The sequence below is a fragment of the Triturus cristatus genome, chromosome 7 (assembly GCF_964204655.1).
Source record: "Triturus cristatus chromosome 7, aTriCri1.1, whole genome shotgun sequence".
Lineage (NCBI taxonomy): Eukaryota > Metazoa > Chordata > Amphibia > Caudata > Salamandridae > Triturus > Triturus cristatus.
In genome coordinates this window covers 1,575,958,329-1,575,980,799 of record NC_140590.1, presented here as the reverse complement: position 1 = coordinate 1,575,980,799, position 22,471 = coordinate 1,575,958,329, and the positions used below count along the sequence as shown (strand labels likewise).

The following is a 22,471-nucleotide window of genomic DNA, read 5'->3' as shown; positions in this document are numbered from 1 at the left end:
ATAATACATATAATTAACTAAAACATACTTAAAAATACTTAAATAACTTTAAAATTGATAAATAATTAATGTAAGTAAAAAAATAAAATTAATACATATATATTAATGTAATATTAATTAAAAATATTTAATATTTTTTGCATAGGTTAGCGGGCGGGTAAAAATTACTATTCCCACTCCAAAGAGTGCAACAGTAGAGAAAGCATTGGATAGAGTAGGGGTAAAAATTACTATTCCCACTCCAAGAGAGTGCAACAGTAGGGAAAACATTGGATAGCGTAGGGGTAAAAATTACTATTCCCACTCCAGAGAGTGCAACAGTAGGGACAGCGTTGGATAGCGTAGGGGTAAAAATTACTATTCCCACTCCAGAGAGTGCAACAGTAGGGAAAGCGTTGGATAGCGGGAGGGCAAAATTTACTATTCCCACTCCAGTGAGTGCAACAGTAGAGAAAACGTCAGATGGCGTAGGGGTACAAATTACTATTCCCACTCCAAAGAGTGCAACAGTAGGGAAAGCGTTGGATAGCGTTGGGGTAAAAATTACTATTCCCACTCCAGAGAGTGCAACAGTAGGGAAAGAGTTGAATAGCGGGAGGGTAAAATTAACTATTCCCACTCCAGTGAGTGCAACAGTAGGGAAAGCGTTGGATAGCATAGGGGTAAAAATTGCTATTCCCACTCCAGTAAGTGCAATAGTAGGGAAAATAATAATTTAATATTTTATTAAAAATAAATTATTATTAATACCAAAAAAGTATTAAAATTAATTACCAGTCACACAATATTTAATAATTAATTAATTATAAATACCAATAATTTTTATTTTACATTAATTACCTATTAATAATTAACAACCAATTAATTTTCAAATAGCAAAAATTAATAAATACACATAATACCTATTAATAATTAATTAATAATAAATTAATAATCAATATGCAATAATTATTTCAATAATTAATTGTTTACAAATAAATTACTTCCCACCATATTCCCCTATAAACCCACAACCCGCTACAAATAATAAATTAATAAAATTAACATAATTATCAATTAAACAATTAATACTAATTAATTACCAATTAATACCAATTAATAATTAATCAACAACCAATTAATTTACAATACCAATCAATACTTACTTAATAACAAATTACTTCCCACCCTATTCCTCTGTAAACCCACAACCCGCTACAGAAGTAAAACCCAAAATTAAATTAAAATAATTAATATCTCCTAAAAATTATTATTTAATGTACTATAATTAAATTACTTCCAACCCTAATCCCCTATAAACCCACAACCCGCTACGGAATTAAATTACACGAAAATTAAATAACATAAAATTAATTACTTTAAAAATATTCAAACATACTTTCCAAAATTAATACATACTTTTAACACATATACTAACACTTAAAACACTATAAAAAAAATAGATATTTTTAACAACTATATTATGACTGTCGATATTACTTACTTCTATATTATGTAAATCGATATTTCTTACCTGATTTTCGATATTCTTCACCACTATATTTTGGCAATTCGATATTCTGTCCATTCTATATTTAAAACTCGATATTCTGTCCAGTCGATATTTTTTTTCGATATTATGTCTGTTTACCATTCTCAAGCCCCTTTCGCCATGGGAGCGTCACTTTTTCTGACGTTCCCGTGGTGATAGGGTCAGCGCCTTATTCTCAAGGCAGCATTAACACACTAGGTGCCAATTACGATCCGGTAAAAAAAATTCCCGTACGACTCGTATCCGGTCTTTTTACCGTACGAATCGTACAAGTGCCATACAAACTGGCAATCACGATTCGCATGGTAAAAAGCCCATACGAGTCGCATTGGGAATAATTCCCCACACGTCCTCGGGTCGGAAAAAGTGTCCGACACGTCCTCGGACGATTTACCGTACAAACGTGAAAAGCGAAGTCCGACCGGGGAATCACGATCCGTCCCGGGCGTCCGAATGTACAACCGTATGGTTAAAAGACCGTCCGCACCGAACTCCAATAGCAACCATGGAGACATCCAAACAGATGCCCGGTACGCGCCGTACCCCCCCCCAGCCCCCGTATGTATGTGCCGTACCCCCCCAGCCCCTGCATGTACGCGCCGTACCCCCCCCCAGCCCCCGCATGTACGCGCCGTACCCCTCCCAGCCCCCGCATGTACGCGCCGTACCCCCCCCGTGTATGTACACCCGAGTACGTGTCGAACCCCCCGTGTATGTACACCCGAGTACGAGTCGAACCCCCCCGTGTATGTGCACCCGAGTACGAGTCGAACCCCCCGTGTATGTACACCCGTGTACGAGTCGAACCCCCCGTGTATGTACACCCGAGTACGAGTCGAACCCCCCGTGTATGTACACCCGAGTACGTGTTGAACCCCCCCGTGTATGTACACCCGTGTACGTTCGAGTCGTACCCCCACCCGTGTATGTACGGTGCGTACCCCCAGCCCCCGCATGTACGCGCCGTACCTCCCCCCAGCCCCCGCATGTACGCGCCGTACCCCCCCCCAGCCCCCGCATGTATGCGCCGTACCCCCCCGTGTATGTACACCCGAGTACGTGTCGAACCCCCCCGTGTATGTACACCCGAGTACGAGTCGAACCCCCGTGTATGTACACCCGAGTACACGAGTCGAACCCCCCGTGTATGTACACCCGAGTATGAGTCGAACCCCCCGTGTATGTACACCCGAGTACGAGTCGAACCCCCGTGTATGTACACCTGAGTACGAGTCGAACCCCCCGTGTATGTACACCCGAGTACGTGTCGAACCCCCCGTGTATGTACACCCGTGTACGTTCGAGTCGTACCCCCACCCGTGTATGTACGGTGCGTACCCCCAGCGCATCGCGCTGGGGGTACGCACCGTACATACACGGGTGGGGGTATGACTCGAACGTACACGGGTGTACATACACGGGGGGGTTCGACACGTACAGTTTGACACGTACTCGGGTGTACATACACGGGGGGGTTCGACACGTACTCGGGTGTACATACACGGGGGTTGGACACGTACTCGGCTGTACATACACGGGGGTACGGCGCGTACATGCGGGGGCTGGGGGGGGTACGGCGCATACATGCGGGGGCTGGGGGGGGTACGGCGCGTACATGTGGGGGCTGGGGGGGTACGGCGCGTACATGCGGGGGCTGGGGGGGGTACGGCGCTTACCGGGCCACCTACTCTGGTCGTTTCGCGCCGTACTTCGCTTTTCCGGCACTTTTTGGGTGCCGTAAAAATATTGCCGTCCGGACTGCTGTCGGTTCGAATCGTACTTCCTGGGTCGTGAAACGCGGCCTGAGAGCGTCCCGACGTCACGTCGGCTCTTTCCCCAGATCCCATTTGTATGTATCTTTTCGTCGGTCGGTGTTTTGTACGACTCGTACGGAAATGGTGTTTCCGTGCGAATCGTACTTGCATGTTTGTAAAGTTTTACGACCGGGTACGAGTCGGACGGAAAAAAGCCTCCGTCCGACGGTTCGTACCCGGTTTTTGCCGGATCATAATTGGCACCTCAACGTGGTTTTAAGCCACGTTAAGTGGCTTAACACTGCCTTGAGAATAAGGCCCCTTTCATACTAAATTTTGCGTGAAACGGACGTGCAGTGGGTGTTGCGGTGGGCATTCCACCGCAACACCCATTGTGATGGACGCTGCCAGCTATTATCAAGGGCGGCGATAATAGGTGGCAGCGCCGACCTTAAGACCAGAAAAATCCTGGTGTTAAGGTGGCGAAAAGAGGAGAAATGCTTTATTTCTCCTCGTTTATGCCTGTTCCATGTGTGCTGCCTTGTGCAGCACACATGGAAAAAGCAAAATGCCATGGTTTGTTCATGTACAGGAAGGTGTCTCTTTCTGTACATGAACAAACCTTTTCAGAAATGCCATTTTGTCACTTGGTTGTGTGCTGCATGAAGCAGCACACATGAAAGTTACAACATGGTAGTTTAGGATTGTTTATGTGCAGGAAGGGGCACCTTCCTGTACATAAACAACCCTCCCCTGCACACAGACACCCTTGCACTCTGGTGCAAGGATGTCTGCGTTGGCGCTAAGTCGTGAAACTTTACGCCATCGCAGAGGGAAACGCAGGGCTGCACCACATTCTTGAGAATAGGGTGCAGCCTCGCGTTTCCTAAGTGGCAGTGAGAGGCGTTAAGCCAAGGAGGCTAACGCCTCTCACCGCCACTTCCTTGAGAATATCCCCCTTTGTTTGTTAAAAAAAAGTACATTCTTTAGAAGTCAGAGATTTTTGAAGCTTCTTCCTGCAGGGCACAATGACAATGGTCGTTGATTACAAGTAAAACGCTCATGTTATGTGTGACTTTAACCCCTTCGGTGCTCATGACGGAACGGTTCCGTCATGAGCCACGGTTGAGCTGTGCTCATGACGGAACCGTTCCGTCATGACCACGCCCGCGCAAGAAACCGTCAGCACAGCGGCGGAATTTGCGCAGCATGGAAGGGGTTAATGAAGAGGATTGTGGTTAAATAAAGGACAATGGTAAAGCTTCGGAGAGTGCTTTGGAGCTGTTTAACCCGTTAACCGCGGCGTAAAATCCGCCGCGGTGTGGGCGTTTCCGTGCATGGGCGTGGCCGCGTCGGCCAACGGACGTGCGCAGCACTACGGAGGTAGTGCTCGCGACGGCCGTTGGCCTACGCACGCAGTGAACGGGTTAAATACACGGTCAGGCCTACAGAATAATTTGCTGGTGACAAATTGATCAAATTGAACCTATCCTCACCCCATTGAACAAAATCCATATCTTACAAGAATGGAGTTATTTCCATGAAAATATTTCACAGACATTTCGGTTAAATATGAGTTTTGAAATGTTTGATGTTTAGGCAATACAAGGAGCTAGACATGTATATTTGGATTGCTTGAACATATTCCAAAATACATTCTCATCTCAAATGTGTAGATGGGGAGCTGCTCACTTTCACTCTTCCTTCATCTCTACATTGCTCTGGTCCACAGACATCTTCGTGCATGCCCTGGCATGCAATAATAGATGAATAAGGCTTCCTCATGTTTTTCAGTCACGTTGAATAGCATGTCTGCATGAAGCCATGGATGAGGCTGTGACAATGTCTGCTGGCCCCAGTGCTGGCATCATAGTGAACAAATGCTCACTGTTTATATGTATGCAGATGAAATTATTTTTTTCGTACAGATTATGGGTGAGCACTGCTTTATTTGTGCCAGTGCCTGCAGGAAGTGGGCACTAAGACTCAGTTTTTGGTGCTGAATTTATTTTTCATCATCAGACTTTAACCAAGAGCAAGAGAGAGGAGAGGGAGGAACAAGAGGGACGTGAAAGGCAACAAAACAGTGACAAAGGGTGACAGCAGGGATGAAAGAGTGCGGCAAAGACACACAAAGGCCCAGATTTACAAAGGCTTTGTTTGGGTGCACCGCAAAGTGGCACATGGTATGTACTATCCACTGTGAAACGTATTTTGCAATCCAAAGGCACCTTTTTAGGTCGAGCCTGGGCAGCGCATGCGCTGCTCGCTCTGCGAGGCATGCTGCATTGAGGTAGGGACTTGAGGCTTGTGTCATTTTCCACTGTAAACTGTGGCTTTTCATTGATCAAAAGTCTGTAGTCCTTTCTTAGTACCGCCTTGTCTCATTTTGTAACCTCCCATGGCGACACCCCCTGTTACGTGTGTTGTTGCTCAGTAGGGTTTAATTACAGCCTCCGAGCACTATTTTCTCAAATAGTGTTGTCCTGACACACGCTCTCTCTTAACGTTTTTAAAGATTTTTACAGCACGCATTTGCAATGCAATAGGTCTCGCATTTGCGAGAGTTTAACCTATTGGCATTGTAAATGACAATGCCTTTTATTTATCTGTTTTAAAAACAACACATAAATAAAAGGTGTTGTCTTTTACAATGCCAATAGCTCAAACTCTCATAAATGCGAGACCTATTGCATTGCAAATGCTTGTTTAGTATATGCCACTATGCACTTCTTTGTGACGCTTTACGGCAAGAGAGTATTAATTTAAGAAGCTAGCCAGACTGGGCTTTGCTCAAAATCGAATCCCTACATGAAACAGGTGTACCAAAGGTAAATGTGATCATTTATAAAATTTAAAAAATAACTTATTTCACATGTGCTGCAGTGTAAAGCACACATCCAATGCGTGGGATCCTTCTAAGTTTGTCTAGTGGAGGAATTTGTACTGGATGGCATGGTGCTAAGCTGTGTGTCACACAAAGAGTACCAGCGCAGTAGATGAAAGTAGCAAAGTACATCATCAGGAAATTTGGCACTACGCTTTGTTTTCCTTCCTGCCCAATGCAGCAGGCAAATGTGGTTGAAATTTGCATGGAACATTGGTAAATCTGGCTTAAGTATACGGTTGCCGAAGAAGGTTTCAAGACTAGCCAGTTTTGATATTTGGCAGTGCTAGTGCAGGACTACTAGGAAATACTTTGGCCCCCTACCCATTTTTTTCATTCTTTTGACAAATTAAGCACTGGATTTGAGACATGTTGAACCCTGGCACCGCAGCTCTGGAACTTACCATACATAAAACCACAATCATGTGAGATGACACACATAGGTGAACCCGCTTCAGTGCATTCAAGAGCCCTGATATCTAACACACGCCTTCCAAGAGATTGTCAAGTCTCCATTCAGGGCCACGAGTAAAGGTGCTCCTCCCTCCCAGCATAAGATTTCAGCTAGGAATTGCTTTCAGCTCAGCCATAATGGAGCCCAGCGAAGTTTGCCTCATTATGCCCATATGACACACATGCTTAAAATCTTGGAACGAAAGTCATTTCTAGTGTAATTAAGGAATCGAAACATACATTGTCTAAATCAAAAACTGCATGATATATATATATATATATATATATATATATATATATATATATATATATATATATATATATATATATATATATGGATTCTTGCTGGTGTAAACTTTATTCTGCATATTCTCTGTTAATCGACTAAAATAAGTTTCTGACCTCATTTCGTGTCCTCTATTTCTCTTTGATTCTTTTTCTCCGGGGCAGATGCTTCATCTTGGCAAATGACACCGTTCAGTGTGACACAGATTTGTACAAATCCCTTCAGGCCTGGAAGGATCACAAACTCCACATTGATCATGAGGTGAGTGTCATTCTTCACTGTTAGAATGCAGTCCTTAAATATTCTTGAAATGAGGGTGGTGTTTGGAAGCTGCAGGTTAGCATGCCAGGATACAGAGATGCTCCCGTCAACAATAACACAGCATCTGTCAAGCTTTTATTCCCAATGATAAGAAATTAAGTGAATACTTTAGAGTCTGACGAAGAGGTTACTTCATCATAAATGTGATGGATATCCCGTATGCCTTCTTTAAGGTGCCGTAGAATATAATGCACAGATGGACTGGCTATCTATCATGTTTGTGAGAGTAACCTCACAGTCAAACTCTAAATAAGGCCCTACATTTTACAAGCTAACTTTATATCTTATCATTTCTCGTTTTAGAAGAGTCGTTGGAGAAGCACTGAAGGCATAGAGGTCCTTTCCAGACAGGAGATGATCTCTTGGAGGCATATCATCAAGGAGGCGATATAAAATTATCACTGCTTTTGCGTCCGTTTTCGGACAAACAGCGGCGATAATTTTATTGCCTAATCAGCTAGGTCTCGCTATCGCGTGAATCCTTGCATTATCGCCTGTTTACTGAACGCCCAGCTTTGCATCATTAATGAGATGCAAAGTGGGCATTCCTGCCCTGACATAACTGGAGAAATATCGCTAAGCAACATTTCTCCAATTATCAATGGGCACGCTAACCTGCAGAGCGACAAGCAGAGTGCGATAACTTCTGTTATCGCTACTTTCCTTACGCCTGCTTCAAGACTGATTTAGCCATGATATCCTATGTAAGGTGGATATCATGGCTAAGAATGCCTTGCCCTATCACCAATCTATCGCCAAACTTTGTGAGATTATCGCTGGATTTCCAGCGATAATCTCACATTAGACAGTTAGCGCTTGGAATTTTATCGCTTTTGAGATAAGTGTTGCTAATAGCATGCTATCTCAGCGATAAAATTCCACGTTACCCGGGATAATTATCCTAGGGCTAAGTGCGCTTAGCGATAATTATCGCCGGTCCTTGATGATATGCCCCTTGGTTCTTTAGACAGTCTTTCGTGATGCGAGTGGAGGCTGGGGCCTTTGCTTACATGGCAGGCTGGTGGTTTGCCCAACATATCTTAAGTAGGCTCCTTTTTCTCCAGTGACTTTAGTAAAAAGGAGCTGAGTAGAGCAATCTCCGGGAGGACACCACTCTTGATGTGTGCTACTAACTATATGAAATTCATGTTATGACCTATAGAATGTTGATGCCTTATTATTTGAATAGAAAATCTTCTGGGCTGGGAAGTAAACATGTCATTCACCTGAAACTGGATGTTCAATGTGCTTTGTTTTCAAAGACTTGTAATTCTTAGTCTTTTGGCAAACAATTCTGAAAGGACAATTTGAACTGACCTGGCCGAATACCACAGGCAGTCGCATCCACTGATACTTCGGTTCCTAGACAACTTTTCTTCCTGAATTCGTCTAAGCACTGATCCGCATTGGAACTTAGACTACGACATATCTCTGTTCTTCTGACAACTGGATGAGCACCCGGGCAAGGTAGGACCTGTGTTTAGGTGGGCTTGCATGGAAGCAGAAGGTCTTCCAGATCTTGAAAGTTACTGGTTAACCTGAACATTTCTGACCACATTATCTTTCTCAATTTGATGTATCACTATTAAGTTACAGCCTCCATATCTGGTGGCCTTGCAATTAGACACACACTATTTATACTCATAAAGGGCCATTTATTATTCCCAAGTAATGCTAAAGCCTGATGCCCTTTGAAAGCATCACACAATATGTCATAATCAACAATGGACACTTACTGAATAGTAGTAATTTGACAGTAACTAATAATAGTGTTCATATAATTACAAAGTCACCAATGGATGGGTTGCCTGCATTGAGGAGGGCACATCATTTGAAAACATATTTGATTCATTTTACCAACGACACTATACATTATTTTTGATACTGCACATTGAGAGAGATAAAAAGGTAAGTACTTTGTTTATGTGTTCATTTGTTTCTCATCAGTCCTCCAAGTTGGGCTCAGGTTGGATTTAGAAACCAGGCGGCCCAAAAAAACAAGAGTTTTCGTGTTAGCGACTGGATTCAGAATCAGCTAGGCATCATGAAATGAAGTAATAAAATGTTGCTAAATGACTTTGACAAGGCAGAGATCATTTACCTGGTACTTTATTCCACAGAACGTCAATCTGGAGGTTCCTTCTCAGAAGGTACAAATAGTCAACCCGAGGGCGCTATGTAGGCTACCCAGAAATGCTTCACTTGCAGGACCAGATGAGATGCCAGTATCCAAGGATAGTCTGTCAGTGTGTGTCTGGGACAGGAAATGTGTTATTCTTCCCACCAGAGGAGTCTGCACCCATTGAATAGCTTTTAGAAATATTGCCCAATGGGCTCTCGTGATGGAAAACTTCACAGTAAATTCTTGGTTCCCAGTAGATTCCCACTGCTGAGTATCTCTAAAGGGAAGGTAGTAGAGGATCGGTGCATTCAATCAATATATCTTCACACGGCTCCACATCTGGAAGCTTCAAACATTTTGCCAACCTTTTTACATTAAAAAGTTGGTGAAATTTAACCCACGTGTGTCAAAATCCTCACACAGGAGTATGATTATGCAAGTAAATTGTACTGCAAATATATATTTTTGAAGGGGTATTTTGTCTATTGGTGAAATTGTGCAAAGTTAACAAAATACCCAACTTTAGAAAGGTGAAAGTTTAGAGCTTCACAAAACTTCACAACTTTCCATTTAAATGTAATCTTTGAACAGTTTGAAAAAATCACCCGTTTAGGCGGCTCACCGTAAGCCAAATCAGGGGAAAGGAGAAGGTCAGCAAGAGGAGAGGGTGGAGGCCTTGCATGACAACCTTGCACAACACATCACACAACCAATACCCAACTGCACTGCTCAATATTAGTAATATGCTTTGATCTAACTCTTGCGAGCTGAGGAAATGTCTTAATATAATTTATTAGGCAAGAAGGGAAAAGGTTGTGACGTTTCATTCAGTAAGACTATTGCTTGAAAATATGTTGCTTTATTTGACACTAACGTTCTCTAATGCAAAAATGGGTGTAGAATAGCATTTCTTGCCCCCATGTTAAGTGCACGGTTGTTTCATGGAAAGCAGGTAAGTGTGCATGTTGCCCACAACGAAAACAGGAAACCAGGAAGGAAAAAACTGCAAAAAAAAAGCCATTAACTGAACTGAAGTAATAATAAGGAAGGGGAGGATGTGGGTCCACAAATCTTCAAATCACACTGGCAAAGATCTTCTATAACCTACCTTTGAAAAGGCAAGAAGAATATTGGGTTACTTTTCACAACTGATTTTATGCAACATTTACACTATTACAGAGTATGAACCAGTACCTAAGGACAAAGAGAAATCCGAATGAGGTGGGGGGATGGTGTCAAGATTTGTACCAGGTAGATTATGTGGCTCTCTCACGGACCGCATGTAGCCCGCTCCCTTTACAGGCAAAGCACAGGAAGCAAAAAGAAGGATACTTCTCTTAGTGTGGAAGTGCATAGATAAATAATTCCTTAAGTACTTGTACCTTCTTTCATCTGGTCTCTACTAGCAAGCTTCGAGGTTGGGCTTCTTTCTGGTCACTTTAGTGTCTTGGTTATCAGCCCAAGGTACTTCAAACATCATAAAACACAAAGTCATGCAGAAGGTCAGGGATGTTTGCAGTTTGGTACACACCATGCTTCCTAAAACTGTTACTCACGTCTGGCGGTAATGAGCCCCTGAGGGGGGTCGAACGTCCTGGGCAGCCAGGTTCCACTGAGATGACAGTGGCCATCTTAAAGTTTGGAGTCATGGGAAGTCTTTTTTCTGTATTCATGATCACATCTTGGAATTACCCCTCTCAGCCTATGCTTCAGAGGTCTGCCTGGCTTGAGGCCTTCCCCTGCTCTATGATTCAACACTAATTTAATGATGATGCTTAATGAAGTCTGGCATGAAGTAAATTTCCAGGTTTGCTTTGTGCCCCATTCTCAGATGCCATTCTCGTAGAGATTGTTTCAGCCATACTATGCAAAATTCCTTTGAGAAAGAGAATGTACAAGATTTGATGGAACTTAGATCCTTTTCAGGAGAGTGTCAAATCACTACTACGAGGTTTGCTTTTGTTAATAGCTTACAGCAATAGAAAGCCTCTCCCGAGTAACAGATAGACTGCAAGTGTGAAGATCCATCTGAGAGATGAAAGCCCTCCAAGAATATAGTGAAAGCGATTCCATTATGCACATAGCCACCAATAGCCGCTAAATGCATGCATCAACTATCATGTAGAAGAGATTAAAGTTCATGATAAACACATGACGTGAAGTAGGGTATTTGGCTATTAGGGTCATAATGTCAAAGGATCTTAGGGTTGAAGAGCCGTCTACAGGCGTGCTCTGGAAAAGGTAGGTACCTCTCATGCTCACACATGAGGAAGGCTTTCCTTAGTTTATTATCCTCTGACTGTCCATAGTTCAACGTTAATTTAATAATTTTGTGACTGAGTGGACTCTGCTCATAAACATTCAATCTTACTGTAGTTACTTATTTAAAAAAAATAAGACTATGGTTGGGTCTGTTGTCTGATAACTAGATTACGAGGTGGATGGAGGATTTCCGCATTCAGTGATGTATTCACCTATGGATGAGTTAAAAGAGCTTAAGGCAATGTGGAGTTTTGCTTATACTTTGTAGACGGCTCGAATTTTTGATTGTTTGAAACTAAGCATTTCCAGAAGGAGCTCTGCCTTGCCTCCAAAGATTTATAAGGATTTTTTAGTGAAATGTTTGTTCCTCAGATAAGTGAGCGAATTAAAGCATAGCCTTCTGTACACCAGAAACGTAGTGTAAACATACACCAGAGTTTGTATTCAGCCACTTTTGTGCTATTTTTACTGGGTGATTGGTCTAAATGGCACGTGCCATGGTTCAGCCTAACAGCGGAAGGATTTTTTACTTTCCATGTGACAGGCCACCATTTAGGGAGGTCTCAGAAGAGAGTTGTACTACAATCAAGGGTGGACTCATAACTTTATGATTTTCTTCTGTTTACCCCATAATTATGGATTTACCAAATCTTCTGACTAACCCACCATGTCCTATATAGTTTGAAAAAGTCTATCAAATACCATATGCAGTTCAAACTGATCAAAAGTTACTAAACACCCTGCATGTGGAGGGCTGTGCAGTTCTCAACACTTTGCAAAAGGTAATTGGTCCCATTTTACTCGTTTATTACTGTATGCAGATACTGAAAAGGTGAGCATTTTGCAAAGATGTGGTACAGTTAAACCACCAGTTAATGGATAGGGTGAAAGGGCTATAGCTGAAAATAACGATTTCTTAAAAAAATTATTATTTTTGTGTGCAAATAATGGGTCCTTATTTGTCATAGTTAAGTTTCATTTCTAAATCCATACAAATTCTTGTGTACATCACATTGTCCGCAAAATCTCAATGTCCCCAGTAAATAAGTTAATTCAGTACAGAGCTCAGTGTTTCATAGAATCCTTCACATTAAGCATTTAGTCTTGTTTCTCAAAGTGCCTCCTAGTGAGACACACACATAATGAATATGTAATGTAGATTACACTTCTGTTCTGCGGGGTAGGTTGATGCTGAAAGAAGTGCCACCGGAAAGCTTCTAGTGTCAACCCAGAAAATACACAAACTGAAGGCGGGTTTTGAAACATAGCTGAAATGCCCAGAATAAAAGAGGCAAAACTTTTATTACAGGAAGAGTCCATACATGCTTGTTTAGCTTAATGTATATCTTTTGCACTAAGAGTTTTACACTGGACGATAGTTGTTGACAAAATGGAACTCAAATACTCCCAGGCAAACCAAATCAGTAATGGTTGGTGAATAGTAGGGTGTTCTGAATGTGTATAGTTTTCTCCCTTAAAACCTATGCATTTGTTTAGCCCTGTGATTCTCTTTGTAGCTATTAATATTCCAAAATATCTAGAGAATAAAGGCAGAGCTCGTGCCACCTATTTTGACTTTAAACCCCTGACAAACTGCTTAATGTGGCTTTTTTGCTATAACTGGCATTTGTCTGCCAGCTTTGCTAACCCTATTGCATAACATGTCCTTCATTATTGCATAATTCCTGGGGCCCTGACAGTAGCCCAGTCCACAGAGTGACTGCTCCACTGAGTGCAGGTCAATTGTCAATGATTAAGTTGTGAGCTTTCTCAGTAGCCAGACCTCATATTGAGTCCTTGTCACCACATTACAGAAATAGCGATTGAAACACGTGTGCCTAATATGAAGCCTAATACTTTTAACGGGAGCGACTCGGTCCCCTTTCAGCCTATGTGGGTCTTATGCTGTATGTGAAATGTAGATTTGGTCAGCATGTGTTTAATGGCTTTACAGTGAGCACAAGTCATGAAATGACAGTCACAGCAGCAATCACCCTCTGGTACGAGGGAAAGAGCATCAGCAATATGAGAACAAAACTCAAACATCAGTTCTAAATATATGGATAGGCAATAATTCTGGATCAAAACATAAGCTTGACAATTTCTGAAAAAAGAATTCTTAAAAGACACAGAGAGGAGAGCCTGCATAGCATATTTACTTACAGTGTATCCAGGTGTGGGACGGGGCATGGCTGGGCTGCTCACTGAGCAGTGCGCATGACTGCTTGGGAGCTGCCTTGGGCCGGCCAAACAGTCCTGTGCACTGTGCATGTTCCCCACCAGGCTGTAATACAGAGCCTGGTAAGGAACATGCTCAGCCTCCCATTCTCTGACTGAGCGCCAAGCCATGGCGCTCAGACCAATCACAACGCTGCTATCAGCAGCGTCGTGATTGGCTAGAGGAGTCTGGAAGCCTGGGTGCTTCCTGTTCCTGTTCCTTCCTGATGCCCGGTAGCAGCCACTACTGGTTGCTAGTGAACATTGATTGTGTAGCCTGAAAACAGGGACACTGCCTGTAATTCCCCATTGCACAGACAAGCCTTCTCTGAAGGGGCAAGAACAACATCATTAGAATGTGCTGTTCCAAAACCCCTGCAGTATTGACGCATTGCTTTTGTCTGCCTGCCATTCTTCTCTCAGCTCAAGCTAAACTTAAAAATGGGAGCTCTGTTTTGCATTTTTCTATTGGGACAGTTCCCAGAAGCTGTGTTCCTGAAAGATGCTACAATTTACTTATTTTTTGTGTACCAAGTGCTTGTCCTGAGACTGACCACATCAAATAAGGGACTGTGGCTCCCACTGGAAGTTGTTTAACACCATACATAAAGGATTTATTTTAACACAGAAAACAATGAAAGTGACCAGATTTCTGCATGATGAATGACCACCCTGCTTTCATCCCTCTAGATTGAAACGCTGCAGAGCAAGATTAAAAACCTCAGGGAAGTTAGAGGGCATCTGAAGAAGAAGCGACCAGACGAATGTGATTGTAACAAGTACAGGTAAATCCAGCAATACTTGAGAGCAGTGACTTGCTGTGCGCCGGAAGCGATTAGTTACAGCTCCGGGTGAAGCTGCACCAGGGAGATGTATTTATTTTGCTTGTGATAGAAATGTAAATTGTGGCCTAGAAACAGAGAGGTAAGAACATTTACCTGGGCTCATCGACTGGACCTGAGCACACTTTTCAAACTGAAAAGCACATAATTATGCACTGAAATACATAAGTATAAAGAAGGGATCATGAGTAAATTTCCTCATCAAAACATGGGATCTAGTGCCGAGCTAGGTGCGAAGCGAAAAAGCGGGTGTTAACCCTATGCAGATGGTTTTTAGGTCTAGCTTGACAGCACACTTGTCTGCAGGACTTATGATTGCCATTTTTTTAAAAGTACATAGAGTGAACTTTGGTTCTGCTAGAGGACAATATCTTTCTCACTTGGGGGCATATCAGCAAGAACCGGAGATAATTATTTCTCAGCACGCTTAGTGCGAGGATAATTATCGCCGGCTAACGCTGATTTTTATCGCTGAGATAGCGTGCTATCCGCAACGCTCATCTCAACAGCGATAAAAATTAAGGCGCAAACTGCCAAATGTGCGATTATCGCTGGAAATCCAGCGATAATCGTACAACGTTTGGAGAATGCTTGTTGATAGGACAGGGACAGACTTAGACATGATAGCCACCTTCCAAAGGATATCATGGCTAAGTCAGATGACAAGCAGGCATAAGGAAAGGAGCGATAACCGAGGTTAGCGCTACTTTTCTTATCGCTCTGCAGGTTAGCGTGAGACTTGATAATACTCCCGTTATTCTGGGGAGGAACGCTCACTTTGCATCTCATTAGAGATGCAAAGCTGGGCGTTAAGGGAAAGGGCACTGAGGCAAGGATTCACGCGATAGCGTGACCTTGCTAATAGGGCGATACAATTATCGCAGCTTTCCGGACGAAAACGGCCGCTAAAGCGGTGATAATTGTCTTGCTGATATGCCCCTCGTGCTTTCGGCTCTTTTCTGTATAATTCTACCTTCTATTGAAGTGTTTACATTGCAATGGATGACGGACTATTTAACATATGAAAAATAAAGTCAGTTTTCACGCATTAAATTCTTTATCTCATGCATGATTTGTTAAAGATAGTGATCCATTTTCTGTATTTTCTTTACCATAGTGTTTTTTACACCACCATTACCACCACCATCATTACTAGCACCACCATTACCACCACTACAGCACATGTCCATGCTTGTCCACTTTATGCCCATTACGAGACAAGCGGAAATACTACTGAGTCCAAATTTATGAACAGCCACTTTCCTCAAAGAAATTGAGCTTTCAAAACGGAGAGGCAGATTTATGTTGCCTGGCGCATCTCTGCAAATCATCAGGGATGCGCCAGGAAAAATGCGGCACGCAAGTTTACCCTTGCGCCACCCATGATGTGCGCATTTACAATGCGGCGCATCATGGCGCAGGAATAAACAGATGCGTGTCGCATCTGGGGCGTAAAGTTGGCGCAGTGCTGAAGTAGTGTTGCGCGCGACACGCAACTCCAGCACTCTTCCAACTTGCCCTATCTGTAACGTGGTGCGTCAAGCCGTACGCCTGCTTCAAGCAGGCGCAGGGTTTTGGCGCATCAGCTTTGGAAAAGTGACTGAGTGAAATCTTGTAGATTTCACTGAGTCACTTTTCAGGGGCGTTCCTGCGACGGAAGGCCCACATGAAACCTGACGCAGGTTTCATGTGGAGCACGGCTTTACACCGTGACGCATCTCCATAGATGTGTCACAATGTAAATAAGGCGCAATGTGGCACAGGGTTTACGCCGCCGCTGCGTCACAAAAGTGACGCAACGGCAGCATAAAAGTGGCGCAACTCCAAAATAACTCTGCCCCGATGTGTTCATATTAAAGCAACAGCGCCAAAGACCGTTTCCACACATTATTCCCTGAAATGCCAGTCGGAAGTGATTATCGAGTGCAAACACTCACCCAATACCATGTACAAATGTATCATTTGTACCGCAGTGTTTGTTCTACTGTACATGTGAAGACAGAAGGTGCAATGAGGGGCAACATCTAAACCACAGCATCAATGTTTCTATCACCTGGGACCTTATTACATCCTGCATGCAAATGTGTGCACTCTGACCTTTATTTGCACCACATTCTAATAGAGTGTAAAATGGGTGAGCACTGAGGCATCAGCATGCTTTGCACTCAAAAATATTTTGGATTTGCTATATTTAGCTGGGTTCAACTGCTTTCCTGTGCAGTTTGTAGAACTGTCCTACTTGGCCTTTGAGATCATAATTTTCAGCCTATCAAATCAAACCACCTCCACTGCCCAGAGGAATATTTAGTATGAATGTTATCCTAAAGCATGTTCTACTGTGCAATCTGAGGGGGTTCAAATAGGTTACACTTGTACCACACCACGTGGAACAAGTGCAACTTATTTATCAAGGGCAATCCTTTTCCAGGATGAAAAGGGGATTGGAACACCCCCTAAAATTGATTGGAGAGCAGGGGAGGTGGGCTCCCCTGGGAAAAATATTTTCTTTGCAAAGAAAAAAAAAGTAATCATGGGTAGATTTTCACATGAGAAAATAAATACCTACAAAAAAATGAAATTCACAAAGGGTTTTATCCAGGAATTCCCCTGGCAACCCACAACTATAAAAAGTTTCAATGCACATTTCTGGATAGTTTTGTGATTTACTGAAAGTCAGAAATCTGCCCCAATGCAAGACCTTAGACCTCTGTATGCAGAGTTACAAGCTTATTTCAGAATCAAGTCCATTGCATGCTGTTTAGTTGCATAAGACTGTTGCCCAGTAACAAATTTACTAATGGTCTGTAAATGTATACTTCAAGCACCAATAAACATGCAAGTAAAAAAAAAAGTATGAAATGAGATTGTTAGGTATATGTATGTGGGGTAATTAACACGGAGTGGTGAAAATACATAGATCTGTGCATATGTTCCTATGTATTTAGCAAGTAAACATACAAAGTTCGATTAAAACAGCTTTTTGGTAAAAAATCCTTCCACACGTAAAATAAATGTAGGTAGATATTTACAATAAAATGTAGAAACGCAGTGTTACTCCAAAATTAGTACCACCGCGCTCCAACATTTTTTAAATGCAGGGATGTGCCGTATTTACAAAAATACGATGCACCTCTGCTTTTCCCCTAGCGTTGGCGCTAAAAAAGCTGCCTACCGCCAGTGCCGACACCCTGCCACCATGTGGCAAGGGTGCCTGCGCTGCAGGTGCGATTATTTATGTGCATGAAGGAACCTCCTGCTGCACATAAACAATCTTTAAAGGCGATTGGCTGTTACTATATGCGCTGCAGAATGCAGCACACATAGAAAGAGCAAAACACGAGGAGAAATTATTCACATCGTATCGAAATTATCACACCGTATCGCTATCCTGAGACCAGGTTTTATCTGGCATTCGTTTTTGGCACTGCCCCATTCTTGTAAATATTGGTAAGCGTCAAAAAGCAATGGGTGTTGTGGCGGAACGCCCACAGCAACACCCATTGCGTGCCCCTTTCATGCTAAGTGAAGCGTGAAAAGGGGCCTTATTTACAAGGCAGCATTAAGCCTTGTTAAGTGGCTTAATGTCGCCTTGTAAATAAGAAGAAGGGGGTATCGCCACCAGAACGCTACTAAAAGTGACGTTCTGGTGGCGATATCCCCTTGTAAATATGCTCCTTAATTTCTAGGTTAGGTGCAGTGTCCCTGTATTATTGTCTGAGTGTTTTGTGTTTGTGCATAGCCACTGATTCATTCTTAGGAAGCTGTTTATATGCTTTACCCACCTAAGACAACTGAGGGCTAATCATATTTTGGATGATAAACCCCAACACTTTGGGTACGATTTTGTTTCTTCAATAGGGATTGGCGGAAGTAATGCAACTGCCACTGGTACTGATGCATTTACTTCCACACTGTGTTTAGACCCCATCCTCAGTTTAAGTACTATCAGCAAGAATTACCATTAAAAATATAATTGGTCATACATGTGCTGGTTGTTCCTTCCTCCTCTCTTGTAGGAATGCCTTCGCCTTAAATCTGTTCCAAAGGCCTGGGTTTTATACTTTCTGGGGACTGATTTAGTAATTTGCATTTATTTCCAAATCAAGGTGGGTTATCAATCCTTAAGTCTCTGGCGAATAACTAACAATTCAGATTACCAGAATTAAAACTTGAAACCTTAGATGTCCCTCATCTGAAATGTTTGAACATTAGAAGGCAGAACAGATGCTAGCTTCAATCTGCCACCATCCTGTTGTTTCCTTTTCTGAACTCACAAGCCATATTGTTTTTTTCTGATGTTTGTGGTCATTTCAAGTTATCTGAAAGGTTGTTAAAGAGAAAATGGTTAGCAAAACATAGTTTTCCTGCATGAACATCACAGATTGTTGTCTTTTTTCTGAGCCCTGTTGTTGCTCACTTTAGGCCCTGTGCATTGTTCTGCTGCTAAACAGTAGTCAAGTGCTTTTGCTTCCTCTCTAAAACAATGCTGTCTTTGTAACTCCCCTGTACTTCCATTATAAATGGCTCCCATAGCACGAAAAGATAAATGTCATCTGTGTGCTGTAGTGTATGTTTATCCCAGGTGACAAAACATATTTCTGCCAAGAGCATGACTGTAATCTGGCATCTGGCTAGGCTGCAGTTTAAATGCACTGCAACGACCCATAGCAGGGAAAAATGATTAAGTTATGTAGGAAATGCCGACTTTTATATATTCTCAAGTCACCTCTTAAGCACGGTTTATAAGTACACATGGCAGGGTGCTAATATATAACAATAGGGCACACTACATATTGGGGTTAGTGTGCCCTCACAGTGGAATAAAACCACAAAGCAATTTCACTTTGAAGGCCTGGCTGGACTTTTCCCTACTAGGCCTAGGTGGATCTTTGTTTTCTACCTCTGCTTTGAAAGGGGCTAGAGATATGCTTCAACATTATTTCATGCTTAGTTTTTAAAATCTGACTTATTGGTAGAATCAGATTTTTGATAACTTAGCAGAAAAAGAAAATTTGCAAAAATGTTGATTAGATTTTGTGTGCTACAATTGTCTTAAACCAGTTCAGCCACGCATCACACCTCCAGTGTTGGTATACACATCCTTGACTAGGAGAGTTGGCAACTCTGATTCAGAAGACAGTGGCTTTCGTCCGGGCCAATAGGTGTTAACTGCTGACCACCTAGTAGGGATTACCTATTTGGGAGTGGACAGGAAGACTTGGCAGAACAAAATGGTAGGTTTAGCACTACCTCTTTTGACTTGGAAATGCCAGCATGGATTCCGAGACCCCACTAGACAGCCAGGCTACGGCCAGAGCAGGAGGGAAAACCAGTTTTGACCTTGTCATGTAGTAGAGTGGCCTGGTGGCTGCTCGGTCTTCCCCATATTGAAGCGGGGGCTCCTGGGTGATTATACAGCATGGTAAAGAGGAATTATTGGTGATTCATAACATAATGTAAAGCGCACGTTCACCCTAGGCATCTTGGCACTGAATTACAGATGTTTATTGTTACCCAACTCAATGGTACTCTTTTTAGCGATCTCAGAAGGATAAAAGGCCGAGTGGACCAGCCGGGATTTAAATCTGTGATCATGATGTCAAATACAGGCCCCTACAGTGGAAGCATTAGCCCACTAAGCCACCATACCCAGCATCACAAAAATGTCCATGACTTTGCAAGGATAGGTACACAAACCATAACTTTCCATGCATACTGGAGTGTTATCATTACCATCTTATGAGTCCATATAAGTTCTACCTTAGCATTTCTTTTCTCCAACACACCTTAGCATTTCTTTTCTCCTCTGTTGGAAAAGCATTTTTCACGGGGAAAACCTCTATCCTGCACCTAACTTGGATTATGGAGTTATTTAAGCATTCTTAAAACCCAGTTTACACACTTATGCATACCTATGCTGGCATTACCATTTAGGTATTTAAATTGGGTATGAAGACAACAGGAGCATTTGTGGACACCTATAAGGTGACAACCTAATAGCTATTCTCCCTTCCCAGGATATGCCCACATTTCTTCCTTAAATGCTAAGCTTGGAATATTAAACAATTGCAAGGCGTGTAAATTTCGCCACATCATGATTCTGTGAAAAGGTGTTGCAGATTTTGAATTCACAGGCTATTCTTCCCTGCACTTAAGTTTTTTAGATGTGCAAAATAGTTTTCAAGCTGGACCCAGAATATTTCGTCAAAAGAAGTAAAGGTCCTATGTGGTGCTTAATTTGAGGAGATCGTTGCAGGTGGGGCTCACTGACAATTTTTTGGGGGACCGGTACTTATTTTTCCTCAACAGGCTTTGATCCAGAGAAACCACAAAATGGGAAGAGAAGGCTAAAAAATATGGAAAAACAGCGACAAAAGAAGAAAGCAAGAAAGAGAAAGAACTTGCAAGAGTGAGATACAGAGGCAGGGAGTGGCTGATGATGGATAAAAAAGGCATGAGGTGGAATTAGGATTAAGCAGCCTTGGTATTCAGCACCGGCACTTACTATATAGCACTGGTCTTTTCTTTTTAAGGAAAAACGGAGTGGTACAGTGCACCTATTCTACACAATATGTACGGTTTTGTCAAAGTTATGTCCACATCACAAGTCAGGCACATATTAAAGGGCCAAACATTGGATCCTACACTTTTCCAGTTAATTCTACTTCCTTGATAAGTTATCATCACTCCATTTAGTAGCAGTATATGTGTCCTGCGCTCCGAAGGGGCCCGTAGGTGACTTTTAGGCACTATATCATACATCAAAATGTATAAAGAAGCGCAGTCCATTTTTGGTATTACACTAAACTTCATTTCACTATGAAGAAGTTCATGGGCTTTAAAATGCAGGCTGTACAATCCACGGGCCTTACATATGAGGCCCTTGAGCCGCCGTTGCATCACTTTTTGTGATGCTGCTGCACTGTAGAAAAATGCGCCACACTGCGCCATATTTACAAAGTGATGCATCTAGGCAGATGCGTCACTTTGTAAACCGATGCACTACATTATACCTGCAACAGGTATAATATATGCAGGGTGGCCATTCCGGCAGAGAAAAGGCTTGTAGAAGTGTCACAGTGAAATCTACGAGATTTCACTGCAACACTTATCCCGCCTTACTGCGTCAGATCCTTACGTCTGCTTGAAGCAAGCGTAAAGAGTGACGCAGACCTTTTCACATGGGTCTTGTCTCATGTGAAATGACACATTTCTGGTGTTGTGTCTGTTTCCAGACACACTCCAGTAATGTGTCATTTTTGCAACGACAGATACGTCAGGATTCCAGATGTATCTGTCAATCCTTGCAACATCGAGCACCGTACAGTAAATATGGCACATCCATGGTGTCGCAAGGAGGGCGCACTGAAAAGTGTTGCATCGCTGTTTTACCGCAGCGATGCAACAGATTTCATAAATGAGGACCCACATGTTTATACCTTGTTGGCCACGTTTCCATTATCTCCAAGGATCTGCTTTAAAAAGAAAGCTTCCCAGCCTAGATTCAGAAGTTAGTCATAACTTCCCACAGCGACATTCATCGTTACTAAATTCTGCCTGCCTGCAGTGAAGCTATGTGTATTTTTTCTTTTTTCAGGGGACTTACATTTCACAATTTTACTTTGTACTTGAGGTTGCCGTCCATCACCCACACTCACTCCATTTTCCAAAAGTCAGAGTTTCAGGTAAAAAGCCTGCAGAGAAAGTCTCATTTTGACAAATGTAAGCAACACCATCAAAAATCTACTCCCAGGCACAAGCTGTCCTAAATTATTTCTCTCTTCTCCCCCCCCCCC

At 42.6% G+C, this 22,471-nt stretch overlaps 1 protein-coding gene across 6 annotated transcripts in view; it reads left to right on the top strand.

Moving 5' to 3' along the window:
• Positions 1-22,471, top strand: part of SULF2 (sulfatase 2) — a 365,924-nt gene that overhangs the window by 314,169 nt on the left and 29,284 nt on the right. For all 6 annotated transcript variants that reach the window (XM_085619425.1, XM_085619422.1, XM_085619421.1 and 3 more), the window contains exons 13-14: positions 7,076-7,172; positions 14,524-14,618. In XM_085619425.1, coding sequence (XP_085475551.1) covers positions 7,076-7,172; positions 14,524-14,618 — 192 coding nt within the window. The remainder of the gene's footprint in view (positions 1-7,075; positions 7,173-14,523; positions 14,619-22,471) is intronic.